Raw genomic sequence first — 22189 nt, 5'->3', positions numbered from 1 at the left:
AACATCTCTAAGAGGCAGAATTAGGTTGAAAGAGGAGTGCTTTGAACTTGGGACTGAATGTATGGAAATTTCTGTTGGTCTGCCAGGATTTCATTCTGCCGGCTTGACCTGGCTCCCAAGATGGTTCTGTTGCTTGTTTGTATAAGGTTGGTATAAATTATAGATACTGTTACGTTAATCCAGAGAAGTAAAACTCCCAGCTATGGTCCATTTGCTATGGTTTTATGTAATATTCCTAATATAGGGTGTTGAAAACTAAGACTTAATTTGAAATGGAAATAAGTATTTTATAAGAAGGCTACATAGTGGAAGAGGGAGGGAGGCAGATCTGATGCATCTGATAACAGATGTATTACCCATGCTAGATGAGGTCTCATGGCTTTAACCTGGCACTCTAGTGAGCTAAAGGTTAAGTCTGTACACATGAGGTAATCTGTCATTGGGAATTGAATGCTCATTAAACTGTTGCATATTGGTTTGCATATCCTGTCAGGTTCCTAAATTATGACTTCAGCATACAAGAAATAGGTTTTTAATCTCAGTTTGGATTTATGTACATGATGCTTTAGATCATGTACATAACCAACATGCAAAACTGACAAACTGTCAGACAGTCCTGTTTCATTCTGTCTGGACATTCAACTTTTCATCCATAAACGCAGTGGCTAACACTAAGGCTGCTGTAGATAGTAAAATGGTAGTGCTCTTTATTGTTGAGCTGTGATTGACTTAAAATGTGACCATTTTTAAGTCCTGATTCAGTCCCTTGTCTCCTCTTCAGCCCCTCTTTCTGTTTGGTTAGTGATGGTGAAAACCAACAAGTTCCATTTGGCAGTATAATTTTTCCCTTTTGCTTTACTGTTTGAATTTTCTTTTGTATGTTCTGCATTGAGTTCAAGTGTCTTTGCTGGTCTTTGGGTTGTTCCACTTCCCTTTCATGCTGCTGTTTATGCCTAATACTTCTTATAATTTTATATACCATGCTGTTTACTTATACATGTTCAGATACTATTATTCATTAATACTTGAGGGTGAATCTGTATCATTTGATGTATGCTTCTGTTTCAAAGTCCAGTGCATACCTGATAGAAAAGCAAAACTGGGAGAGATGAAAGTGTAATTCCTTGAATTTATTTTGCACTATTCTCTCTCCCGTTGATCTTCCTTCATGTGTGTGGAGTCTGTGATGGAGAGGAGAACCAGGGAAAAGGAGGGCAGTGGCAGAAGGCGCCACAAATGAGACTACCTGGCAGACTAAGAACTGGTATAGGGAGAATTCAAAGACCTTAGTATCATCAGAATCCTTCTTTAGATCACCAGTAATGGATTCTGAATAAAAGTGGTCTCAAAACCTGCCCCTGCAAAACTTGCTGCTGGCTCTTTCCTTTCTGAAAGGTGATCTCCAAGCTTCTACCTCTTGTTTCACCACATTTCAGTTAGTGAAAGGACCATTTTTCTGATCCATTTGCCACTTAAGTTTCCTGGCTGGACTTCAGTGGGAAAACTTGTGAAAGTATTTTGCAAAATTTTTGTGTATTAGGTTCCCTTTGTCCATGTGCTCTTTGATACCCTCATAGCCCTCCAGCCAGTAAAGAGTGGATTTCCTGTTACAGAGTCCATGCTGACCTTTTCCCGCTGATCTCTCAATGCTCAGGGGTCTTATTATTTGTTATACAGTTTGCTGTCTTACTGGGAATGCACATCTGACTTGCTGGGCCACAATGCCTATGAAGATCCCTTTTACATCCTATTTTTTTCAGATGGAGCTTGCACTCTGGCATGTTACTTTTAATGTTTGTTGATGCACCTTGGCCTGCCGTTTAACGTAATTTCACATTTGTGTTCCTTCAGAACTGAGGGATGAATGCCAGCTGGTCATGGTGTGCAAGCGTATAACTGACACCTTCCACACTCACCTAACTCATCTAGCTCTTCTGAGCTCTCTCCCCACACCTTCAGCAGTGAGGGCTGACACAAAGATCTCTTGATTTCCACTGCTATGGACTTAGCCATGAGTGCTCCTTCTACACCTCTTCTCTGTGCGATCGTGACACTTTTCTAGCTGGTGTCCTGATTTTGAGCAATTTTCAGAACTTTTTACTCTCAGCTTTACCATTCTTTATAAAACACTTTCCAGGCATTTTTTTATCACTTTTAATTTCCTTTCTGGGTTGTCATATTTTGTGACTTTTCCTCATTGATTTGCTAGTTGTTCAGTGATGTCTCAACACATAATCACACATTTTCTAAATGAGTGAATATCTACGCTAACAAAAATGGAGAACTCACTCAATCCTGGTGTGTCCAAAGGCTTAAAGCTCAAGTAAGCTCTCCTGAACTAGCAGCGATTGTGGTTGGTTTTGACCATCTTCTGGTATGATCCCTGAAATACTAATCCAGCAATTAGGGACATTGCAGGCGGACTGTGATAACTAGATTCTTTTGGTTGAGGTGTGTTTGATATAGATAAGTCAGTGTTTCACAGATCCTCGTCTTTCTTTGTTAAGCACACAACATGACAAAGTATTGCCGTTCTTAGTTGGGACCAAATAATATGTAGGTGACTGAGAAAAGATCTCTTTTTAAATAGTTGTTTGGTGCTGCCCCCAACCCCCTGTTTCATTTCTTCAAGATAAAGTGTACTTACGAAATGAGATGCTTACAGTCTTGCTTATTTCTTTTTCTCAAGGGTTATATGAGCTCTTCTGTCGAATCCTACTTCTGAAAGCAGAGCAAGCTTTAGACAGCTCTTCAGAAATTTTCTTTTAGAAAAGAGGATCTTCAAACTAGCCTTTCATTTCAGCAGAGGGTTGAGGTTTAGCTTGCCCATGTTTCTCTGGGGACATGGTTGTGGTTTTTGATGTGAGGGAGATAGCTGGGATAAGTGCTAATGCTTTTCCTTCTTGGGAAGGGTTTTGTTCCTCTCTGGGAAGCAGTACAAAGGTGACCAGCAGCTTATGAAGCAGCCTTACCCTAATCAAGCAGCTTTATCTCCTCTTTTACATTCCTTCTCCATGCTTCTGTAACTGTTTTCTCCAGTCAGTGAGCATCATGAGTTTTGCAGGCAGCCTGCTTGAAATTTGCTAATCATCTAATAATAAAGATGCAAAATTTTATTCATTTGAGTTGACAGTACAGGTTACTTTTCAGACTGCTTAACTTGCATTGAGTGAGAGAGTAGGTTCCTCCATCTCTTTGTTTTTAAGTGGTTTGGTTCTTTGTGGTTATGTTGGTTGGGTTAGGTAGGGTTGGTTGGTTTGGGTTGGTGGGTGCTTTTTTTTTTTCTTCTTGGAGAATTGAGGCTGAATTCTAGATTGGCCTCTGTATTTAGCTCAGGAAGCTATTCATGAAAATGTACATCCCAATAACATAAGGTGGTCACTGAGAAACCTGTGATGCTTCTCAGAAGTGCTAGCAGTGCTCTTGGATTAGGATGAAAAATAGCTGACTTTTGGCATTTTACTAAGTGTCAGGGAAGAGGAAGTTCAATGTTTTGTAGTTCATGGGATATCTAGTTTTCAACCATTAAATTAGTAAGATATAGCAATATTTGCATGTATCTAGTCAAGTAACTGTGCAAATTAAAAAGAAACAGTATTGTACTTAAACTAAAACTGGATAATACTGCAGTAGAGTTCTACAGTAGCAGTCCCAATGTCTTTATATGACTAGAGCTGCTACCATATAGGTCAAGATTAAAGACGTATTCTGAAAGAATAGACAATAGCATCATTTATTCAAAGAGAAAGTACAATTTTTTTTTTTTTTTAGAGAAAAGGGAGATGGACAGAAGGTTAGGATAATTACCTAAAGTATGGCATTTATTTACTGAGAGTAATGCTGACTGCAAATAGGAAATGAATTATGCTATGAATTTAGTAGGCACTTCACTCAAAACCATGTAGTAATTTTCTATTTTCAGAGATGTTCTTTCAGTTGACACTTTAACCTTTTATATATCATGGGTTATTTTTACTAAAAGAGCTGTCAGGTGAAATGATGAGATTTTTCTCCCTAAACCTGACTTAGCAATCAGAAAATCTGTAAGAGAACACAAGGTAGGAAAAAACCTATAAAAACATTTACTCTTGGGACAAATTATTCCTCATTCTTGTTGGAATAGCTGATAGAAATCAAAGCAAAAGAGTGTTTCTCTGAGGAGAAACTCAACATGAGCCAGAGATGTGTGCTTGCAGCTGAGAAAGCAAATTGTGTCCTAGGCTGTATCAAAAGCAGTGTGGGCAGCAGGTGAGGGAAGGGATTCTGCCCCTCCACTCTGGTGGGACCCCACCTGCAGTGCTGCATCCAGCTCTGGGGCCCACAACCTAAAAAAGGACATGGACCTGTTGCAGCAAGTCCAGAAGAGGCCACCAAGATGCTGAGAGGGGTGAAGCACCTCTTTTACAAGGAAAGTCTGAGAGAATTGAGGTTCAGCCTGGAGAAGAGAAAGATCTGGAGAGACCTCATAGCACCTTTCAGTACCTGAACGAGCTACAAGAGGTCCGGGATATACAAGTGACTGGATGGGGGAGAATGGCTTTACACTGAAAGAGGGTAGGTTTAGATTAGATACAAGGAAGAAATTCTTCACTGGGAGGGTGGTGAGGCACTGGAACAGGCTGCCTAGAGAAGCTATGGATACCCCATCCCTGGAAGTCTTGAAAGCCAGGTTGGATGGAGCTCTGAGAAACCTGGTTTAGTTTAAGTTGTCCCTGCCCATGGCAGGGGGGCTTGGAACAAGATAATCTCTAAGGTCCCTTCCAACCCAAACCATTCTGTGATTCTATGAGAACAGAACACTAGAGCAATTTGTTCAACTCTTCAAACACAAATCACTTAACATAACTATAGAAACAACTGCCTGGACAACATTTCCAATCACTTTTATGTTTTATTACTGAACAGCAGTGCTGTAATCCAGGATTACATAATTCATAATATATATTATATATAATATATATATAAAATAATAATATATAATGCATGAATACAGTCATGCATCTGAAATGAAACTTTAAGACATTCGGTTCTTGGAAAAAAGGAGAAATCTGCATGAAATCTGTGGTAAAGGTAGGAAGGGAGGCTAGGAAATTTGAGTCCACAGCTGCATTCCTGGCACTTCTGGATCTACACACATGGATCTACATGATCCAGATACAAATTTTTTAGTACAGTAGGAAATATCTTGTTTGCAGTACCATGTACCATACTGTGGTCAGAAGCATTTTTTTTAAGAGTATGAGTAGGCTTTAAAACCATTATACTTAAATATAGCTGAGACCTTAGAGTATGTTACAAAAACTTCTGATGGATGATTTAGGATTTTAAATCTGAAAGAGAATATTGTTTAAATGTCTGACTGGTTAAGACACATAGGTTTAATAATAGAGATGAGCTGAGCAATGGATTCTCTACTTAATTTTTTAAAGAAGTTTGTACAACTTGATCCTGATGCATCTTGTAGCTTAGAAAAGGCATTCTGGTAGGTATTCTTATATATTGACCTGGTGTGGTTTCACTGGTGAGTGATGAGATCTGCTGCTTCCTGTACCCATTTAAAAAATGGTTGTGAAAGCTGATCCTGAACAAAACTGGTGTCACACAATACATGTAGCTGCAGCAGCAAAAGGACAATAATGTTGAGGTATCCTTGCAGTTGAGTGATGTGATAGTAAAGGTTTATTTCTGAGATGTTCTGGTCTTCCATTTTAGCCATATGCTTTATCTTTTGCTTTGGGCAGATCAGATGTGAGACAGCTGTGATACGGAAGGTTGGCCACCCCAAATTCATGTGATGCTGTATCTAAGTTAATGTACTCTTGACTCACAGCATGACAAAAATACAACTTGAAGACAAGTGTCATCAATTTAATTAATGAAAAGCTGTCCTGTGGAGAGATGGAGTATATTTCTTGAGTGAGCAGGCATGTTCAGGATTTTTCTTCCTGAGTGAACTATTTCATTCCTGTAAATCTTTTTTCCTGCTTCAGTATGTGAGGAAAATTATTGTCTCATGTGCTTCACTTGATTCTTCTTTTCTTGCCTTCCCTTCCATCAAATTTGTAGCACATTGAATCTCTTGCAGCAGGGACTGTGGCAGTTGCTACAAGGATTAGGGAGAGCTCTCCTCTTCTTCCTGGAATACGCATGCATTCTAGAGGTGTGGTTTGGTTCCCAGCTACACTGGTGATGGGCAGCAGCTGCAGAGGTAGGGAAATGGGCAAAGGACAACTGTGTCTGCAGCAGGAATGTTGCACCCTGCTACCTGGTCTCCCTTGCTCATGTGCTGTCATCTCCTTGTTTTGATAACCATGAGGATTTTGCTTGGTGTACGTAACTAACTCCCTCTGGAGCATGATTTCTTTCTTAGGATCTCTTAAAATGTTGTAAAACAAACCTGGTGTTGCAAGGATCTGGGCACAAGGGAATGTGTCCTCTGCCTTTCCCTTCGGATTTCTGTGGCTGACCGCAGTTGCAGCTTTTGGCCATTGCCAAAAGATTACAGTTCAAAAGGTGATGGAAATGCTTTGCAACCTCGATCCAGAAAGGTCCACAGTGTCAGTTTTGTCTTTGAGGTGATTATGAGTGGACTGACCTCTGCTGATCTAAGCAGTTTTTCTGATTGGTTTTTCTGAACATTTCTGTATTGCACTCTCTAGATGATTTACATGAAAAAAAGAATTAAAAGAATAATATAGTTTTTTTGAAGAATTGGATGGATTCTTGGTCTTAAAAGAAGTAAGCAATCCAAATAGCCTTACAGTGATCTAATATTATCTCAGTGCTAAAGGGTTCACAGTGGAGTGTTTTGTTTTTTATTTTGTTCTTTTATTTTTTTTTATTAGTATTACCATAGTTGTAAAATGATTGCCACTTCCTGAGCTGGAGAGGAACAGCATAATAGCTCATACTTTTTTTGGTTATTTGTTTCTGACATGTATGCGTGAATTAAGTCTTAAATAGATTGGAAGAGGAAAAAGACAAACCAACTTGCCAGGAAAAAAAAACCCAAAAATTGAAGATTAATTCAGGCATAAGAGTGAAGACATTCTAAGATGAAAACTCCTATCTCCTTTTAAAACCAGTGTTGCTTTTACTCTGTCACAGTGGCACACAGATGGAGGGGCTTCACAGGTGTCACTTCCAGAGGGTGGTCAAAGAGAAATAGCTGCTTTAAAAGATGTACTTAGGTGGACGCTGAATCCCAGCTGAGGCTTATTGGTAATGACCAGTGGGGCAATAGGGATAGATACCTGATCTGTGCTGGGTAAATCACACCTAATAGCATGAAATTAAATTAGCTTTCTGCTAAAGTGATGTGTGCTTTTTCCTTTCTCTCCATTTTTAATTTTTTTTTTCTTAATTCCTAAATAAGGCCTGTGTCAACACAAATATAATGTTAGCCCACTAGATGAGTAAAATGCATTGGGAGGTGTTCCTGAGGGATTTCCCTTGGCAAAGCTATGGAGGCTTCTGAGTTAAGGGTGTAGTACGTTTGGGTCAGCTCTTGTGGCTTCTGTGGAAAGTTACCCTGTGTTTACTGTGTAGGTATGTAAAATGCCCTTTCTCAACGATCACAGGAGAGAAAGTCTTGTTCAAATGTCTGTCTAGGAGTACTGGAGGAGATTTATCTGGCAAATCAGGGAGTCGAACACCTAAGCACGGTTTCTAACTGTCTGAAGGACTCTGAAAAACCAACAGAGAGAATTGTGTCAGAGCTGTTTGGGGGTTATTGGTGTGGTTTTTGACAGGTAACATTAGAAAGGGAACAAGTTGAATATGGCATCTTACTGGTATTACTTGTCAAAATTAATTTGTATTTACACAAATTGCTGTCTATTACAATTTGAAAAAAGTCCTAGAATTTATAAACTGTGAATGCTGCAGTAAGATTCAGACTTGACTGATTTTGCTGGTTTTCTTCATGGCCAGGTACTATAACTAGCTAGTTGTTATGGTCTTTTCAATTAAAAACTGTTAAAACGTTTTTTGAAAACTGGTGATACAGCTGTAGTGATTTGTCTCTGTTACTGTTTGTTATAACAAGAATCATGCCTAATTGAATTAGATATCTAATGGAGGTAGAAATCGTTTTGCTTGTCTTCTAAAAGATATGTACTATTAAACATGTGAAGATATTAAGGAAATGAATACTTAAAATTATGACATAAAAGTTCTCTGCAGCTTGATACCAAACAGAAGACTTTGGGATTTCTCTAAACTAATTTTGGATTCATATGCTGTGATAGTTTGGGCCATAGGTTTTTTAAGAGATAAGAGGATAACGCTTGATTGAAAGATTTCTGGTGGCAAAGAAAATAAGACAATCTTTGGCAATAGCTTGCAGTAAAAAAACTTCAGTTGTGTTTTCTTAATCTAAATGTATAACTTTTATCTTCTAGACTGAAGTGTCTGCACTTTATTTTGCATTATATACGTGTGGCTATATATACATGGGTATTCACACAGGGTATGATTCTTTTATTCTAAGTCTGTCATTAGTAAGATCAATAGACCCCAAGACATTATTTCCAAATAAGGTGTTCCTTGGGACTACAAACAGGCAGCATGGAAGATTACAAACAAGTGATTTCATGGAGATATAACAAATGGGGACTTAATGTGAGAGAGTGGAAACCTAACAATAGAGAGCAAATTTATTCTCATAGGTTGTCAGAGGAACCTGCCTTTCTCAGTGGACTGGAGGTTTTAGGCAGTTATGTTAAACATGTTTCCTTGTCTTGCTCTGACTTTCGCTGTCTCCATGCTCTGTTTTCTAGTGTATCACATAAAATGAGATACCAGGGTACATAATAAGCAGTGGATGGCTTTCCAGCTGATATAATTGTGTTGTAGAGGCACTGCTCTGCTTGCCTGTCTCTTTATATGAGGTTTTATTATTCTGTTCCCAATCTCCTAAGCAGCCTTGAAAGAAGTACTGATTTTGTTTATAAAACCAATGAGTTTGCAATGTTTGGAGGGCTTTGGAAGTGTATCATGGGGAGAGGAAAAAGGATGCCCTTTAGCATTTAATGTGACTTGGTGAGCAGCCTGTCAATTAAGACTTGAAAAAAAAAATCCATTTAGAATGACCAACAAGTCATGGAAAAAATAAAGCATGCCTTAAGGTTTAAACTTTGGTGCATGTTTTACTTACCCAGCTGTGCACTCTAGTTAATGTTCACAGTTTTTCTTCTAATGTAGCAGAATAATTCTGTAGTAAAAAACCAAAGTATACTGCTCTGGTACACTCAACATTTTTGAGATCACAGTGGTTAAATCAGCTGTTTCTTTTACAAAATATTTCAACTACACTGGCATCCCCACATATTTTTGGTGGCTTTTCTGGGGGTCCTCCTTCCTCAGTGGATGCCACACAGAAGTCACAGTGCTTCCTTTTGGCATTGAGCTGCTGGTGGCCACATTTTCATGGAAGAGAGAAATCAAGGTATTGAGTAAGCCAAGTGTTTACATATTATACACATCTCTGGTCAAGTGGAGGTGCCTAGACATAGCCACTGTCCAGATCTTGAGATAATTTGGAATACTCCACAGTACATGCATTCATTTTTCATGCTTTGTGATCTAAATTGTTGCTTTGCTATGAGGGTTTTTGACTACAGAAGTTAATGGTTTATAAGAGATGCACTTGCTTTGTAATTTCTAACACAGAAAAATAAGTTTTATTTGTGATTAAGGTATTTTCAAAACTAAGGTTGGTGTAGTCCATAGATCATCAATATTTAATTCTTTGAAGATTCAGGGACTAGGCAATGCCTTGTGTAATTTGTGGATCCTGCAATACTTCTTTGAAAGTATCAGCATGTAAAAGCTATTCATCAACATGTAAAATCAATTCCTCTTTTCAATTCTGTATAATAGAATTATATCAGAAATTCAGTAACTTTTCTTTGACTTCAGTGTTTGACCAATCAGTTGCCTAGTTTAGTGTAAATAAAAACAAGGAATTTAAAAACAAATTCAGTCATAGTGAAACACTTGTTACTATTAATTTGGTGAGGTGTGTTTGTTTTTTTTAAATATTTGTATCATATGGAATAGACTAAAACATTCCGAAAGGATAAATGATAATATTACAGTAAATAGGTCTTACAGAAAATGTTAAATTCTGTTTACTTAAAATTTCTTAGAAATGGAAACAAATCTCCTAGTTCTGAACACAGGGGTTAATTATATATTGATAAATTTTGTTCATAATTTATGGGTTTTTTTTTTAGTTTGTTGTCAATTATTTTTGCAGGCTGATCCAAAGAAGGTGATTCAGATGGTCACAAGGCATGTTACTCAGTATGCCCATGCAGACTGGCCTGAAGAAGTCTCCACTTGGATAAATCAGCTGCTTTACTACAATGAACGACTAATGGACTTAACTCAAGCTAAGACTCTGCAAGGGCTTGGCAAAGGAGTGGACGTGCAGAGATTTACAGCAGATGCACAGTACAAGAGAGAAACAATACTAGGATTGGCAGAGTAAGTAATGTCTGTTAGGTTTGTTTTCTCTATTTTAGAATGGAATAGCTTTAAGCTTTAAATTAGAAGAGTAAATTGAAAGTAGTGCTGACCTTTAGAAAGATAATTTACTTGCTTTAGAGTTTTACACTGTAATGCTGCTACAGTTGGAGTTTTGTCTATGTAACTGCTCTACTTAAATGAAATGTTGCTCAAATAAATGGATCTGTAACTTCTAATTGAATCCATAACCGTTCATTTACTCACTGCTAATATTAGGGTATTGGTTTTGCACCAGTCTTGGTGAAACACCAACAAAATACATACAAAGTGTGCCTGTGCTGGAGCCTTCAGTGAGGATTCCTCTGGCAGTCCTCGGGCAAAGAGTGACAGGCTGTCAGGGCTGGGCATGAAAAGAGGTGTGTAAAAAAAAAAAGTTAGAAGATTGTTTGCGAGGTAATGGACAATTTTTTTCAGCTTTTCATTGTGCAACAGCTGCTTGTTTTTGTTGTTATCTTGGCAATGAATAAATTGCTAATTATTGTTCTTCATTTATATGGTATCATTTCCTTAAACCACCATTGCCTTAGGCTGCCGCTGCATGCCACTTTTAGACAGGAAGGGAGGATTGTGGTATAGCTTATAAAATTCCAGGAGGAATGCATCCCATTAGCTCCAAGAGCCACTCCAGATTTGTATGATTGACTGGATTATTTTGCAGCTAAACCATTCATACCATCTTCCTCTTTCACTGAATTGCAGAATGGTTGAGCTTTGAAGGGGCTGCTGGGGGTCATGTTGCCCAACCTCCCTGCTCAAGTAGAGCCACCTCGTGTATTCACATTAAATACATTTTAAAGAAGTTGTTCATGACAGGCCTATTAGGAAGTAATTACACACAGATAGTGTTTTTCTTGGAATTATCCTGAAGAGAAAAAACCCAACCCAACCAAACTGAAACCAAAACCCCAAAATCCCAGCAGTAGCCTTAACAGTATTGCTTCTATGCCAGCCTGAAAACAAGAACCATTTGTCTCTATTTGAACCATACTATACTGGCTTAATAAAAATCAGTATGAAGTTAACTTTAGGCTTTCATATTTTACCATGTTCTCCATCTATTGTTTTGTCAAAGGGATTATGCAATAACAGAAAAGCATTTTTTAATATTTTAGGACAGAGTGAGCTGGACATCTTCACATCTTTTAGTCTACAAATACTAAGAGTGTTTCTGTCTGTGAACTTGTAGAAAGAGCTTTGAGGATTTATATACCAGTTGTGCTAAAACACTGTACGTATTGCAATAAAATCAGATAAATCCTAACTGTGACAAGTTACATCCCTCATCACTTTGTAATTGAAACGAAATGAAAACTGAAATTTTTGCCTTAGCACAGGGTTGAATAGAAGCTGCCACTGAGAACCAGAATGTTTGGTGGAGTAGGTTCCTGTCTTTGGAATATCTCTGTCATTTGTTTTTTTTCTTCTATTTTTTTTCTCAAATGGACCACCAAGTATAAGTAAATGCAGGAAGGCACACTTAATGTATGTTTATTTAAAGTTTTTTCTATGTTCTTGTTTTATGGAAAAAAAATTAAAAAGAAGAAATCTTGAGTTTTCTAACGTAAGGATTTATTTTCATGTCATGTCTCATAGGGCTTAACATAACTTTTCTTTCATGTCTCTCCTCTACCAGAACACTTGAAGAAAATGTCTATAAAATTGCTATTTCTTTGGCTCAGCGATACAGTGTTCCACTTTGGGAAGTTTACATGACCCATCTGGAATTTTTATTCACTGACAGTGGGTAAGTTGTCTCCTCTGCAAATGCACATACAGTTCTGTGACACAGAAATAAATGCTAAGATGTGACAGAAATGAATTATATTGGAGGTGGAGTTTGGGTTGTGTGTTCATTTGTCTTGTGTTGGGATAGTATGGGAATTTTTGTCTTTTCCACGTAATGCTTCTGTAACCAGCTGTGAAAACTGGTGTTGCAGGCAAGGTTAAAAGTCCGTATGTGATTTACTGTTCTTCAGAGTACTCAAGGACTTTTGTTTCAGTATGCAGGTTTCCACAACTTTGAATATTTAGTTCTCTCTTCCAGTAGCAACTTATCTTGTAGTTACTGCTACAGTCCTTGTAATATGTTCTGAAACATGATAGTTTCTCTATTTTTTAAGAGCTTTGATATTTATTGACCTCTATTCTACAGAATAGTAGAGGAAATAAATATATTGGAGCTTCCTATTCACATTGTGCATCTGTTCATCTCAGTTTCATTTTTTGACAGAAGCATGCTTTTTCTTTTAAGAATGTTGTACTGAAACTGTTCTAGCCTACAAGATTATGGCAGACCAGACCTGGCACTGGTCTGGCATAAGGGGAGGGTGCTTCTGGTTTCTATTCCAAAGTGGCTCCGGGGCCTTTATTTGTTAATTAATATATTTATTTTAACCTCTGACATCTTGTCACTCAGGCACTTTTTGCCTACTGAAAGATGAATAAACCCATTTGATAGAAGACCAAGCTACTTGCCTGAATAGCACATGGAGATGACAGTGATGTAGAACTCCCTGTGTAATGCAGCTGTTCTTATCTACTGTTCTGTCAGACATGATCAAATTAATTTGGTTTGTTTCGAGTGTTAAATTCTTAAAACATCTTTGGCTTGCAGCAGTGTTTGTACCTCTCTTAACATTAACTATTAATTTCAAAGGATTAAAACATTTTATAAAACATGAGGAATAAAAAACAAAACCTGGTGAATTATCTGGAGAAAATGAAATAATGTTCTGAGATTTTCTTCACTTCCTCCAGAAAATAGAGAAGTCATCTAGAAGTCTCTGAATTTTGATGCTGCTAAATTATTTACTGCTTAAAACAAAACAGACAGTCAGGATACAAACATGGCAACAACGGGGTGAATGTGAAAGAGCCAGCCGCCTTCTCTGGGAATAGAATATTACCTAAAGTGTTTTGCAGCAGTTTTCTATCATTTTCTTTGTTCTTGTCTTCTGTGAGTTAGTATTCATAGAATGGTGAAATCACTGAAGTACAGAGTAACCATATTTTCCCTAGTGAAATTCAAAACAAAGTCTTGCAAATTGATGTATAATAGCATAATATGCTGGTGAGCATGCTTTTGTTGTATCATAATCTCATTTTAAAATTGATTGACAGCATATGACCATTACAGTATATTTTAATATTGGGATTATGGCATTAATAATACATGTTTCATTATGCATTCATTCTGAACTGAAACGTTTATTCTAAGACTTAATCTCTTTAACCAAATTCGCAGTATTTCTATAAGCCACTTTACATAAGGAGAAGCTTAGAAGAGCTTCATAGTTCGTATTAACATGGTTTGTTTTAACTATTTCTTTGATTACTTGATGACAAAGAAATATTACATTTTTTTTGTGGAATATGAGTCTGAAAAATCATTCAGAATGACATTTTTTAAAAATTAAAAAGAAATGTTATTATTTCTTTTGAAGAATCTGATCCCATTTGATTATCAAAACTGTATAAAATGCAATTTATGATTTCAGCAACATGAAATTGTTTGCCTATCACAGAACCTCCAGAATCTCTCTGAACAACACCATAAACTCTTCCTATCCACAATCAGCCCTGCCCTAAAAACACAGCAAACATCTGCCAATCCTGTTCATATAATTTAATGCTCAACTAGCCTTTAGTTTGAACTTTGGGTATGAACACAAAAAAAAAATAGTCAGATCACACTCTTGAAATACATCAGATCCAAGTCTCTGTTTTGCCTGATATGAAGAGTGAATGGTGCTTTATTTCCATTAATACCATACTTGTTTTCATTCATACTGTAGAAAAATGAACAAATAAGAAGGATGTATAGAATTAAAATAGTGCTTGCAAGGGTAACAATCTTGGGGAAGGTTGTAGATATAAAAATAACTCAAAAATATCTTATTCTTGCCAGGGTAACAATCTTGGGGAAGGTTGTAGATATAAAAATAAATTAAAAATATCTTATTCTCCCTAGGAAATCAGTTAATTTTTAAACTGAGAAGGTTGTGCTTGTGGTATTTGCTGTAACAGGATCATCTTTAGGAATGAAACAGAGGCATTTTATTTGGATATTAAAGAGAAACACTAACTTATATCATGTATACTTGGGGGGAAAAATGATGAAATTCTAATTTAATCAGTTTTAAAGGTAGAGGAAAAATCAAATGGTATTAGAAGACATCAGATTTCCAAATGAAATGTACTATCTAACATGCCATATGATTGGACTCTGGGGAGGCATGAGGTAGGAACCATATGTAGGTTACTTCTTTCGTCAGATTTAGGTAAATCTTTAAGTTGAGAAAGATATAAACTTAAGGTGATATGCACTCATGTTTCTCCCAGCTGAGGGAAAAAGGAGTGATTGTCTTTTATGTAGTCGGCTGGAGGTGTCTGAACTCATGCTGTGAAAGAGCTAATGTATTCTTTTCAAAAGATTCAGGAAAGAATTTCCTGAAGCAGTGTGACTGACTGAGATCAACCCAAAGCTTGCTGATATTTTCATAAGCTTTCGTGGATGACAATTTGAGAAGCAACGTGGGAAAGTGTCGAAGTGTCCTAAGCATGAATAATAGTGTCAAATAGATTAATTGCTGGGCAAGAGCCAATTTTCAGTGATAATATCTCTCAAAGTATGCACAGGTACTCATCAACTTCAGAAAATAGAATGTAATGGATTGGGAAAACTCATAACTGGGCAATAGGATCTTTGAGCATCATTCAGCCACAAGTGGTTGGTTGGTTTGTTTAATAAAGTCTTCCTCTACACATACCTTGGATATGTTTCCTTTTACATATAGCTATACTCACAGATGTGAAATCCTGCTTTGAATTCCACTTCAGTATTCATAACCCTTAATCTGCATGTCAATCCAAGTCAACAGATAACAGGATCGGGAAATAGGAGTTGCTTAGCTTTTGTTTATAGAGCATACAATTACCTAAATATTTGTGAGTGGGACCTTAAAGAGAGGAAAGGATTGTTCTGTCTCCCAGGTGTGCACCTGTAAGAGTCCTTCATGGCACATCCAGGCCTTTAAGTAAAAGTTATTTCTAAACACAGGTTATCGACACTGGAAATAGAAGAAAGAGCACAAAGTCTTGGTCTGTTTGAGACTTTGAAAACCAGTCCTGAAACCTTCCATGAACACATGGTTAAATATGTTTACCCAAGTATTGAAGGCCAGGATCACCAGCGGTTGCTTTACTACTTTACACTCCTGGAAAACTGTGGTTGCTCAGAAGTGGTAAATCATACTCTTAAACCTGAAACTCACATCCGACTCCTGAAAAAATTCAAAGCAGTTGCGCCAGGTAGGAAAGTGCCTGTTCATTTTCTTCATTGCTGTATTTTGTTCTGTTATGTAAGTATTGACATGATTATGCTTATAGTTTATGTGTTCCAGGTAATTGTTTTTTTCTGTGAGCATAGGAGATGAATACAGTTAATATAGGTGTAAGTTCCTTCTCTTTGTTTTACTGCAAATATATTTGATCACAGCAAGAACAAACTAGTTAAGAACAGGTTTCTGTTAGTGATGCAAGTTTAAATGAGAAGTATCAAGTTCCTAGAGTATGATTTTTAACACTACAAGTTTAACATGAATATTCTCAAAGGACTTAAGACAGGTTAACTTTCAAGAGTCTGAATTAAAGAATATATTAGGGACTTCATGTGTTTTGTGTGTTTGTTTGTCTTAAAGAGGATAATTTTATGTTGTGTTTTACCCTTGATGTCACCTTTTGCCTTTCCAGAATTACAGCATTGCTTGTAGTCCTACATTTTCAGACAATTACTGTAAAATACACTGCTGCTAAGGACTCTGAAATTTTGAATACTACTTTCAATTTGCTTGTTAGTTGGGTACTATCTTGAATTTTTGTTGTACAACTCCAAATCCAGTTTCAGAATGAAAAATACATGCTGTATGGCATTACCTCCTATGGGGATGAATTAATTGTTCAATATTGGAACCTCATGTGTATTGTACACTAACTGTGCCACAGAGTTTAAAGAGACAGTGCATATGAATTAATGTATTGCAGGAAGAAAAAAGTTGATAATTTTTTTGGAGAGGAGGGATAACCTTCATTTCTTACTGATGTTATTCAACACTCAAGTTCTGTGATGCTTGCCAAAGAAAATTCTGCCAAGAAGTTATTATTTATCTTCAAAGCTAGTAAAGAAAATGTCCTGGGACTATATGTCAGACATTAATTAGTCAGTTTGTGTGGTAAAAAGTTAAATCTTTGTATTACACCCCTAATCAAAATTCTCAGTGTTCAGCATAGTTTAGAGATAGGAGTCAAGGAACAACATCTAAGTGTTTGTAGAGGTTGTAGGCCTGAAGTATATGAATAAGAACATGGCAATAGAAGTCAGTTACCTTAGGAATTATATGTAAAGAAAATAAAATAGTATAATTGATAGAAATACTTTCGGTTTTGCTAGATTAATTTGCAAGGATGTTCTTCCTCTAGGAACCAGAGTAGTAACATGACTCTTGATTATATGAATATTGATGTAAATGGATCTACATGTCCTATGTCTAGCTGACCTTATTTAGTTTATTTGTAGTTAGTGCCTTGCAATTTTTGCTAAGTGGTAAGTACCAGCTGTTCCATGATCAGAATATATATTTTAAATTAGTGAAGATTTATGCCTTGACTTGCATGAGATTTTCTAGGGTTTATATTTAAGTTCTAGCCTGATTCTATATACTATATGTATGTTCTTGCTTCTTTGAGAATCTGCTTTTTTTAGGTTTTGTCATAGAATCACAGAACAATTGGGGTTGGAACAGACTTTAGAGATCATCCAGTTCCATATCTCCTGCCATGGACAGGGACACCTTCCACTAGACCAGGTTGCTCAGAGCCCCATCCAATCTGGCCTTGAACAATTAACAATTCTAGGGATGGAGCATCCACAACTTCTCTGGGCAGCCTGTTCCAGTGACTCACCACCCTCACAGTGAAGGATGTCTTCCATATATCTAATCTGAATCTACCTTCTTTCAGTGTAAACCCATTCCCCCTTGTTGGATTGATATATAATGTTAAAATATTTGCCATGGATTGACAGATTTCACATGCACCAGGACATCATAAAATCCCAGTCTGTCAGTATATATGTTTCTAAGAGGTGATGGGCTAGAGTCTTTTTAGTTCTGCTGATACTGGTGTATTCATTGTTCAGTGTGTAATTGTGGAGTGTGAGTAGTTTTAATTATGAATAACTTTTACCTCTTTCTCCTTCTGTCACTAGGTCTTAATTACAAAAAACTAACAGATGAAAATGAAAACCCTCTGGAAACACTGGAGCCCATCCTTACAAGTCAAAATATCTTATCTATTTCCAAACTGGCTCCCAGAATTCCTAAAAAAGATGGTGGCATGCTGTCACCAAGTTCTATTTACACTGTGTGGTTGCAAAAACTTTTTTGGAATGGTGATCACCATCTCATTAAAAAAATACCAGAAACCATGGATGAGTGGCTACATGCATATGATATATGTTCGAAATACTTTGATAGACTTGATCCAGATGATGTTGTTACTTTCATGGATGAAATTACTTTTTCTTCTGAAGCTGTCACAAAGGTAAGCAGATAACGTTTTAAGAATTTTAGTCCTCATGTGAAGCATATGAGTTCAGTATCAAGAAGAAAGTCTTAGTAAATGTTGTATTTTTCATTTTGCAGTATTTAAAGATAAATTTGTAAGCCTACCTTGCTGTGCCGACCTCTTCTTTTTATGACTGCCAGTATAAAAAAAGGGGGATTTTTATTCAGTTAGGGGAGTTAGCTCTGTGGATATGCGAGTTTTGATGGAACCCCAAAGTCCCTGTGTTCTCACTCAACAGAGACTAAGATACTGTGTATTTCATAGTCACAGAGTGGTTTGGGTTGGAAGAGACCTTAAAGACCATCTGGTTCCATCTTCCTTGCCGCGGGGGGTTTCTGCATTTCTTCCATTTATCTAATCTATATATACCTATAATCTAGGGCACATATATATAATCTACATATACCTGTAATCTAATTACATAATACTTCATAACATATATAAACCTCCCTCTTTCATTTAAAGCCATCCCCCTTGTCCTACCACTACATGTCCTGTGGAAAGCTCTCGTGCAGGGCTCCTTCAGGTGCTTGAGGGCTGCTCTGAGGTTTTCCCAGAGCCTTCTCCTCTCTTTACTGAACAGTCCCAACTCTCTCAGACTGTCTTCATAGGAGAGGTGGCTCCAGCCCTCTGAGTATCTTTGTGGTCTTCTCTGGGCTCAGTCAGTCCCACTGTCCCTGTCTTTGACATAGATGTTAAACAGTGCCAGTCCCAATACCAACCCCTGAAGAATGCCACTTGCCAGCTCTCCATTTGAACACTGAGCCCTTAATGCAACTCCCTGCACGCAGCCAAGCCAGCCAATTCTTTATCCACCAAGTGGTCCATCTGTCATATCCATCTCTCCAGTTTGTATTTCATGTCAAACAGTGTCAAATGCTTCGCACCAATCCAGGAAGATGACGCCAGTCGCTCTGTCTTTATCCACCAATTCTGCAACCCTGTCATAGAAGGCCACCAGATTTGTTAGGCATGATATGCCCTTAGTGAAGCTTTCTTTTATCACCAGTATACCTACAGAAGCTTTTCTTGTAGCCCTTGGGGTTCCTGGTAAGATTTAGTTCTAGCAGTGCTTGAGCTTTCCTAACCAATGCCTGGATGCTCGGACAGTTCCTCTGTCTGCCTCACAGGGTACCTGTCCTTTCTTCCACCCTCTGTAGGCTTTCTTTTTGGTGTCTTTTCCAGTAGCTCCTTGTGCATCCATGCAGACCTCCTAGTGTTTTTCCCGACATCTTGTTTGTTGGTATACCTTACTCCTGACCTTGGAGGAGACAATCCTTCAATATCAGCCAGCATTCTTGGGTCCCTCTTTGCTTATCCCATGGTACTCTACCAGGCAAATCCCTGAAGATGCCAGAGTCTGCTCTCCTGAAGTCCAGAGTAGTGAACTGGAGGGGTTTTCAGCCACTGGGAGCCGGCAGAAGGGGTTTTACCCCTTGCGTACCAACACAAAGAAGCCCGGAGGTCAACGCTGAAACTGCTCTGGAAGGCGGCACTCAGTGCCCATCACACAATGAAAAGGGGCAGAGCTGCTCACCCTGAAGGGGCTGTATCCCTCTGTCGCTGTTCAGCAGGCGAAGGCAAAGAAGTAAAGAGAGGGAGCTCTCCGTACGAGTTCCACACAGGTTTATTCCGGTGAAAAGACAGGGACAAAGAGACCAATTGGTGGGAGGGTCCAGGGATCTTATACTGGGTACAGAATAGGTGGGGAAAGGGATCTCAGCCAATGGGATAGAGACAAGCAGGTGGGATTGACAGGAAGGGAACCAATGGGGACAACACATAGGAGGGACTCGGGGAAGGATCCAATGGGGCGTTGAGGAACAAGGAACTTTCTAAAACTAATACATATTAAAGAAGGAAAATGAATATACATAACTTCATACGTAAAACGAGAAGACAAAGTATTACTCAATCAGGGGAAAACATGCAAAAGGCAAAACAAGGGACTCATGGGTTCTCACCATGACTGCCAAGTTACTTGCTAAACTTGGTTTGCTGACCACCACAGCTGGTTGTCTGAGTTCTCCTCAGGACAAAGAGTAGCTGCAGCCACCTGCACCGCTACAGGGAACTTGCTGTGTACTGTCCTTGCTGCACTAAGGATCTTCATGGCCACTGCAGCTCAGTCTGCTCTTGAGCTTCACATTCCCCCCTAGCCCTTCGTTGTTGGTGAGAACAAGTTCCAGCATAGCACCTCTCCTAGTTGGTTCTGGCATCACTTGGAGAAGGACGTTGTCATGAGTGCATTCCAGGAACCTCCTGGATTGCCTGTGCCATTGTGTTGTCCCTCCACCAGATATTATGGTGGTTGGATTTATTTATTTGTGCTTATCCTAAAATTCATTGTTCCACAGGCTTGTGCTTAGTACCAGGCTTTTGCATGCAGACTAAGATGTTCCACAGAGAAAGTATTCTGGCCCAATGCATGTGGTCTCTAAGCAGCGTAATAATATAAATTATAATCTGTTGTAATCTCCATCTGGCTGAAAGTGGGGTTTTGAAAGAACGTACTTTTATGTGTGTAACATATCTTACCAGATCTGGAGTTTCTTTTTGCCCAGTGAAACCTACTTGCAAGGATATTTCTAGCATAAAGTTTTACCCATGGTTTCTTATGTATCTTTACTGTGATGCACAAAAGACAAATGAGATTTTGTAGATATTGCCTTATTAAAAGATCTGGAGATCTTCACTAACTTTATCTGAAATGAAAAGGTGATAGAGAAAGTGTTCTTCAGGGGTTTTTGTGTGTATCTTCTTTAGTTTGGTTTGTGACAATTTTTCTAAGATATTTATTCACCATGTTTAATGAGGTGAATTTCAGTTTTTTTCCCTCTTTAATTACTGTTTTAATGTTCCCACAATATTAGTATAGATTTATTAGAACCCATCTAACTTGTATCTATAACAGAATTTGGTGAAAAAAATGGGAAGATAAGAAGCTTTGTCAGCACAAAATTTGTGCTGTGATCTGACTGTCATAGTAGAACAAAATGTTTATCTCTAGGTCCATCAGCTGTCTCTGAAGCCTTTATATCAGAACTACTGTCTTGGCTTAGGTGTTTTGATCCCTTTTATCTCATCTCATAATGTTACTTTTTCATGTTTATGAGCAAAGACTGAGGTTTGTCCTGAGATTTTAATTGCAAGACTTGACCCTGGACTGAGGTAGCAAGGTCATGACTTGTCTAAAGACGAGAAGGAAATACTGACTTTACTGATCCTTTTCAAGTAGAATTGTACAATGAGAAATTATCATTGTAGACCCTGGAAACTTATCTCTGAGGTCTCTTTTCTCTACCTTTCATCTGAAAAATGCTTCATACATAAAAGCTGCCTTTTGGCTTGCACCTGTTACTTAAATCATAAGTGTTTTGAGGCTGCCTTGGTCATGTGCTCACTCTTTTAATCTCTAATTCAGTGCTTTCTTCTCAGCCCAGTTCTATGGCCAAATACTTTATTATATCAGTTTCCTATTCCTGTAACAGATGCACATTTAGGTATTTCATGGAAGTGCTGATTCTTAGTCAGAATGCAAAAAACCATAGTCATCAAGAAATAATTTGTGCTGTCATGGAGACAACTGAGCTTTCTCACATAGAGGAAATTTGAGAGGAAGCTTACAGTGAGATAGTGAAGTGGGTTTTTTAGGAGTGCTGAGAGGTGTATTGGCAAAAAAACCCAAAAAACAAATGTTGCATGCCCTCTCAGCTCTCTTCCACTCTTTCAAAATACCAGAAGGGGAAGGTGGGAAAGGAGAGAGAGAGAGTAGTCAGGGAGATGATGAGATGCACTCCACTGTTACTCTTGTGGAACAGTATCTCCATTGAAAAACCCCTTTTGGTCAGAAACAATTGAGAAAAGTCTCAAGTGCTAAGGGGCAGTGGGATGTTGGCTACATAGCAGTGTAGGCTACATGAGTTCAGCTTCAGAGGTACCATTGCAGGAACTTAAAAAACAGATATCAGAATATCTCCTGCTGTTCCAGTATGTCAGTAGAGTAAGGGGAGGCAGTGATGGGCCAGCAAAG

General features: G+C 38.0%; 1 protein-coding gene across 1 annotated transcript in view; it reads left to right on the top strand.

Moving 5' to 3' along the window:
- NBAS (NBAS subunit of NRZ tethering complex) overlaps positions 1–22189 on the top strand; it is a 166661-nt gene that overhangs the window by 88280 nt on the left and 56192 nt on the right. The window contains exons 41-44 of the mRNA XM_069011614.1: positions 10262–10491; positions 12167–12277; positions 15593–15843; positions 17798–18132. Coding sequence (XP_068867715.1) covers positions 10262–10491; positions 12167–12277; positions 15593–15843; positions 17798–18132 — 927 coding nt within the window. The remainder of the gene's footprint in view (positions 1–10261; positions 10492–12166; positions 12278–15592; positions 15844–17797; positions 18133–22189) is intronic.

Source organism: Aphelocoma coerulescens, chromosome 3 (assembly GCF_041296385.1).
Source record: "Aphelocoma coerulescens isolate FSJ_1873_10779 chromosome 3, UR_Acoe_1.0, whole genome shotgun sequence".
In the NCBI taxonomy this organism is placed as follows: domain Eukaryota; kingdom Metazoa; phylum Chordata; class Aves; order Passeriformes; family Corvidae; genus Aphelocoma; species Aphelocoma coerulescens.
This window is presented reverse-complemented; position numbering and strand designations above follow the sequence as displayed.